The sequence below is a fragment of the Diplotaxodon limnothrissa genome, linkage group LG6 (genome assembly GCF_057381915.1).
Source record: "Diplotaxodon limnothrissa isolate DT_005_m linkage group LG6, D_limnothrissa_male_GT1.1, whole genome shotgun sequence".
Lineage (NCBI taxonomy): Eukaryota > Metazoa > Chordata > Actinopteri > Cichliformes > Cichlidae > Diplotaxodon > Diplotaxodon limnothrissa.
The window spans coordinates 28195874-28202644 of record NC_140601.1 but is presented as its reverse complement, the minus strand read 5'-3'; the positions used below and the strand labels follow the sequence as shown (position 1 = coordinate 28202644).

General features: G+C 38.7%; 1 protein-coding gene across 1 annotated transcript; it reads left to right on the top strand.

Moving 5' to 3' along the window:
* The first annotated feature begins 209 nt into the window (after positions 1-209).
* LOC146630754 (ubiquitin carboxyl-terminal hydrolase 12-like) lies at positions 210-5043 on the top strand. The gene is made up of 18 exons (XM_085356606.1): positions 210-236; positions 435-490; positions 802-874; positions 984-1067; positions 1556-1611; positions 1931-2021; positions 2107-2169; positions 2279-2379; positions 2503-2559; positions 2660-2791; positions 2884-3007; positions 3094-3245; positions 3351-3450; positions 3591-3667; positions 3849-3957; positions 4567-4624; positions 4794-4951; positions 5038-5043. Exons 1-18 carry the CDS (start codon positions 210-212, stop codon positions 5041-5043), a joined length of 1524 nt encoding a protein of 507 aa, XP_085212732.1.
* Positions 5044-6771: the final 1728 nt, after the last annotated feature.

Genomic DNA, 6771 nt, shown 5'->3' with positions numbered 1-6771 from the left:
TGCTTGGAGACGAGCACCATACAGTTCAAATGAGCATACATTCCAAAATATGCAAATTTGCCCCATACATCATAATGATGATGTTTGCTGTTCAGGGTATGAACGTTCTATGCTGAAAGTTTATAAATATACAACCTTTGACTGCTTGTTTTCAGTTGAACTTTTGCAAAGCTGAGGAGATTTTGGCTGCGATCACATCAAGTCCAAAGATGTTTAAACTTCTTTTTCACAGAAAGGTAAGTTTGAAGAGACTCGCAGCACATTTCTATGAATATTTTCTTATGGTAAACAAGCATTTTTGAAACTTTTAAGGAAGCTTCTTGGATGATTTCTGTAAAAACTGAATTTTGAATCCAAATGAAGGATTTTGTATTTTCATACCATATACTTTGTTTTATGCCATTACTGATGTTGCTTTTCTTGTTTCTAAACAGAAATCACACAAACAAAACGTGGCAGAGAAGGAAATTCCTTCTACGTCTCATCAGAGGTAAAGAAATGCGCCAGTCTTTAATGCTGCTGGAGATATTTATAGCAGTGGTTGAGTTGGAGCTCTTTTATTTCCCTTTTATTGGCATTTTTCTTCCACCTTGTGTATTTACATCTTTTTTACTCCTTCTAGTCTTGTCTATAATTTATATTGATTCAGAGATTAGCGTTTGAAAATGTAGAGTGTAAATGTACAAAATACATGATTTTGTTCCATTACAGTTATTAATTTTTATCTGCAATCTCCAGCATGTACTCCTTGTTAAAAATTTGCACTTTGAAAAATAACATTTACACTTTTGTCCTCATCAGCATCCCGGATGCTCCTGTTACTGAAAATGGTCAAAAGAAGAAGAGAAAATGGAGACACCTCTGCTGTTCCTCGGTTTGCTTTTACACAAAACATATGAAATGCACATTCTCTTTAAATTGCACTTGTTAATTTAAAGTGACTTTACTTTTTTAATAAACGTATGTTTGTTCGTCCTCTGCAGCAAACTGACAGCGATGCAGAGGCAGAGAGCAACACTGTGAAGACACAAAAAAAGTGTCGCTGGTTTCTTTTTAAATTCTGGAAGGTATGTTTTATGGAAAGAGTCACTGTCATCAAGCATTTACTCATCACAGTTAAATGAGAAGAATTAAGAGCAATTTAGCACACAGCCATGTCCTCAAATTAAGTTCAAAGATGTTTAAACGTTTTTTTTTCACAGAAAGGTAAGTTCGAAGAGACTTGCAGGATGTTTCTCTAAATATTTTTTATGGTGAATAAGCATTTTTGAAGCTTCATGGATGATTTCTGTAAAAACTGAATTTTGATCAGAACCAAATGAAGGATTTTGTATTTCATAGGACAAACTTTAAAACTCAATTTAAGGCATGAATAAATTGTTTTTATTTTATTTAAAGATATTCCTATATCTGCTTCATGAGCTGACAGCTCACTAAAGTGATAAATAATATGAAATAATACCAAATTCTCTAACTGGACACTTTTCATGGAGAGACCCACTTGGTATGTTTGTTTTATGCCATTACTGATGTTGCTTTTCTTGTTTCTAAACAGAAATTACACAAACAAAACGTGGCAGAGAAGGAAATTCCTTCTACGTCTCATCAGAGGTAAAGAAATGCGCCAGTCTTTAATGCTGCTGGAGATATTTATAGCAGTGGTTGAGTTGGAGCTCTTTTATTTCCCTTTTATTGGCATTTTTCTTCCACCTTGTGTATTTACATCTTTTTTACTCCTTCTAGTCTTGTCTATTATTTATATGGATGCAGAGATTAGCGTTTGAAAATGTAGAGTGTAAATGTATAAAATACATGATTTTGTTCATGTTGGTATTCCATTACAGTTATTCACTTTTATTAGCAATCTATATTAGCAAAATGTACTCCTTCTTATAAATTTCCACAACATTTACACTTTTGTCCTCATCAGCATCCCGGATGCTTCTGTTGCTGCCACACCAGCTAACCCTGAAAATGGCCAAAAGAAGAGAAAATGGAGACACATCTTCTGCTGTTCCTCGGTTTGCTTTTACACAAAACATATGAAATACACATTCTCTTTAAAATGTACTTTTTAATAAACTTATGTTTGTTCGTCCTCTGCAGCAAACTGACAGCGATGCAGAGGCAGAGAGCAACACTGTGAAGACTCTTTTTAAATCCGGGAAGGTATGTTTTATGGAAAGAGTCACTGTCATCAAGCATTTACTCATCACAGTTAAATGAGAGCAATTAAGAGCAATGAGGCACACAGCTATGTCCTATATATTTATATCAGGTAAGAAGCACCACGGAAACGATCCCAGCAGACCTGAGTTGGGACACTTGGATTATGGAGCTTCTGGACCAAGAGAGTGGATGGGAGCATGTGTTTAACAGGTAAGAGAAAGACGTCCTCCAAAATGTTTCAACTTCAAAGCTCATGCATCCATGCACATACACTGCTCAGCATCCTGACATCTTTCCTAATTTTGTGTTTGTGTTTTTACCTTTTTGGAGCAGTGTAGCATGCGGTGGAGAAATAATAGAAAGTCAAACTGGGACTATAGACTGCTTCGGGTGAGTACACGTGGTGCACAAAGACCAAAGCTCACTTTGTCAAAGTGGAGAAAATGAATTCTTTTACACTGATACTGTAAACGTTGTGCGTGTGTGTCAGGTTTCCAAACATCGGAAACACCTGCTACATGAACTCCTGCCTGCAGAGCCTCCTCAACATTGAGGAGTTCATAAGAGACATCAGGCGTCAGGAGGTTTTGTGGAGCACAGATCCAGAAGCTCAGCTCTTAAGGTGCGCTACGTCAACCTTCTACTTTCTTCAAAAACCTGAAGAACAAAGAGATCTAACAGCAGAAATGTCTGTTTACCCTTTCCTTTCTACAGAAGGCTCATTGATGTCAGGGACTGTCATGAGTCAACAGATTATGGCCTTAAAGATCACCACCTAAGAGCTTTTAAGAAGGCATTCAGCAGTCAAGCTCCTGAATACACCGGCAGTGCACAGAAAGTGCGTCAGCTATTTGGACATTTTGTTTTTTTGCTTTACCTTCTGATTTTGATGTACTGTTTTAAATCTCTCTGCTTTTCTTTCAGGACGCTCATGAATTCCTAACATTGTTCCTCAATGAGGTCAAAAGGCTCGCACCTCACCTGGAGAGGAACGCAGCTCTCCTGGGCCAAAGTTATACCTGCCCAGTAGAAGAGCATCACATTTTTAAAATGGAAAACATGAGGACATGCAAGAGGTAAGCCTGTCTTTCAGAAACGCAGAGCTGGTTGCAATATTTTCATATACCTCTTTTCCACCTACCTGATCTTTACTTTAACTACGTTACTCCTGAAATGTGTAGCTGTGGTCACCAATCATCACAGCACGAGGACTTCACCAGCTTGTCTCTTGACCTTGTTCCAGAGGGGTCTATTATAAACATGTTAGAGACATACTTGAAGGTAAGATCACAAATTCCAATAGAGTTGTAGTGTCAGCGATCTTAACACACCTTTTTTGTTAGTGTTTGTGCGTATGTGTGTGTGCATATGTTGAGATTTCTTTCTACCATAAAGCCTGTTTTCTCTGTGCTGTTGTTCAGGAACAAGAAATAGAATTTCGCTGTGATTGTGGAGGGACGGCCTCAGAACTGAAGTCGTCTTTTGATACACTGCCAAGGTGAGTAAGGTCACATCAGAAGTGATCGACTGACCAGGTTTCCAAACTGTGGCGCATCAAATATCAGAGTTTTTCGAGACAATACTTGAGCAGTCGTTTTCTCCCATCTTCTGTTTGTGTTTGACACTCATTCTTCTTATTTTCTACCTTGTTTGTGTTTTTTTTTTTTCTTTTCTGCCAGAGTCCTGATCTTGCATCTGAAGAGGTTTGGCTTTACACAAACCTACAACATTAAGAAGGTGGATGACCCCGTCAGGCTGCAGAGGGACTTGGTGGTGCCATCCAATCAGGTAAAAACAGACTGCAGAACGTCTCAGGCTACGTCCACACTAGCCCTGATAGATTTGAAAACTCCGTGTCCACACTAGTGTTTTCAGTCATTTTCAAATAGTTGTGCGTCTGCATTGAAACGGCCGAAAACGCTTACGTTCCAGTCCTGCGCATGCGCAAAAGTGAGTGAGGATTACAGAATTTGAAGAAAAGCTATCCGGAGCATGTACAAACTGATATTAATCTTTTTTAGGGCTGTCAAAGTTGAGAGCAATCAAAACAACCGCTGTATAATGCACTCGGCTATCTTTGTTTAATTGCTCACATGACTGCATCACATGACTAAAATGCGTCATCGTTTTAGAAAGTCTGCGTTTTCGAGTGTCCACACTGCGACGGGACAACTCCGTTTTGAAATGTGTGCGTTTTCGAGAGCGTTTTCAAGATGCTGTGTTTTTCCTTGAGGAAAACGCCATCTCAGTGTGGACGGGAGGTCAAAGCGGAGAGAAAACGATGTGTTTTCAAACGAAAACGCATTAGTGTGGACGTAGCCTCAGCAAATCAGCTTAATTATGGCTCTGATGTGAGACTTTGTGAAACTAACACTCTTTGGATTTGTTCCTTCTCAGGGTGGTGGCTGTTATAGTCTTGTCAGCATCATCAATCATTATGGAGGCACAGAGTCAGGTAAAACAACAGACTTGTTACAAACAGAAAATGAAAACTTTCTACTTTTCAGTGAAGGACTCACACACAAAAGCTTTTGATGTTCTAAGACGCACTAAGTCAAAATCACTGTTTGCTTGAATCAGCTGACTTCCAGAAGTTGGATTCATTTGTCTTAATGTGATTTCAGGACACTACATCTGTAGTTCTGTCCATCCTGAGGAGAGTCAGCACTCTACATCAGATCGCTGGCTCACCTATAATGACGCACAGGTGCTCCACACAACCGGATCGGCAGCTTGTGAGGAACAGCAGCACTCGGCCTACATGCTGTTTTACAAGAGAAACGTAAGAAGACACAGCATCTCATCCTGAAGTGAGAGAATTTTTAAATGTCCTGTTACCTTGTTAACCAGTTTTGTCTTCATTCTCAGTTCTGAAACAGGAAATGGAAGGAAGGTCATCATCATGCTGAGAAGAAACAACACTCGTCCCAGCCCACCATCGCACACTGGAGGACAAGTACTGGTAAGTATTGCCCTCAGGAGGGAGGGTCCTCCCAGAGAGCCTGGTCCTCCCAAGATTTCTTCCTCCAGGAGGGAGTTTTTTCTTGCCACTGTCGCCCCACATTCACTGGTCTCATCAGCAGGGACATTTTTAACATCCTAAGACCTGAACTCTTTCATGGCATGCATTTTTAATTTCTCTGTGCCATTTGGGTTGATTGGGACCTGATGAATGTGAAAACAAAGACATCAGATTCGGACTATCTTTTTTTTGTTTCTCAAAAAAATGAGATCCACATATGAGGACATTCATTTTAAAGTTCGATTGAACAGGGGCAGTGTAATGTCCTCCCTCATAAGTGGATATCAGGTTTTTGAAGAGCAAAATTTTGTATTTTGGTCTCATAAATGTTATGTCCACATATGTGGACACCAGGTCCTAGGAGGTTAAAACAAAATCTACTAGTAGTGCAGCACTACTAGAGATCGTCCTTTTCTAGACCAGTGTTTGGCTTGCTCTCTGGAACAACAAATTAGTGCTGTCAGCGTTAACGTCATTTTAACTAATGACGTTTACGCTGACAGCACTAATTTGTTGTTATTATTATTAATATTATTATTAATTTATTTGTAAAATAAATTAAATTTAAAAAAACAAAGAAACAATTTGATTCTTTATGTTATTTTGTTTTATTAAAATCAAAATAACAACAAAACAAAAATAACTAATAAAAAAAATATTAAAAGTATTCAGCAGTGTTTTGTGAAATTTGTAATGAGCCTTAGTTAAGTTGATGTCACAGAAGTTTCTGAATCATTTAGATTGTTCAACAAACTGATTCACTCAGGTAAAGATGGTAAGCTGGAGCAATGGTACGCTTGGAGTTCAGTTTAAGTTTTCAGACAAACATTCACTCGATCAGTTGCAGCTTCTGCTTTTAAATAAATGATTTAGCTGCAAATGTTTAGCTGCAGGTAGCAAAGTCCAAAAGTGACAACATTTCCACTGCAGTCTCTCCAGAAATGGCTTATAAACTTTTGACCAAATTAGACATTTATCCTTGGATCATTGACAACCCTGTAGGGTGAAAATCTTTAATTGTACCTTTTATAACATTTTAACAAGTTACTGTCTCCTGCTGCATGTTTCCTGTTTTGGCTGAACTTCATCAGCAAAGCCCTCAAAGCAGCATATGAAAGAAAGTCATCTTTCATTGTTGTCTCCAGCGTGTTAAAAGAGAGATCGAGCTCAGTGATGAGTTTTGAAGCAGCTGCAGGGACTTCTCGAAGGTTTTGGCTCAAACAGTCGCAGGATGTTGTTCACAGTGGTGACACTGTTGACTGGTGATTGACAAGCACTGAGATACTAACATGACAAACACAAGAAACATCATGACTTATTCTCCTGAGTGCCTGCAAAACACAAACACAAAATCAAACTCAAAGCTTTTCTCTCAGGTGCTGGTGTGGCACAATCTAATGATAAGAAAGGTCATGCTTACAGCTTTTGGAGCACAGCTGCACAAAATAACAGCTTTTGGAGCACAAAATGCATTACAGGTAAACCCAGTACCCAAACATGTTAACAAGGATAAAGAAAAAACCTGAAACAAAAGCAGGTAGTGTGGTGATTTATGTTGTGAGGATGCTTTCACTCCCATC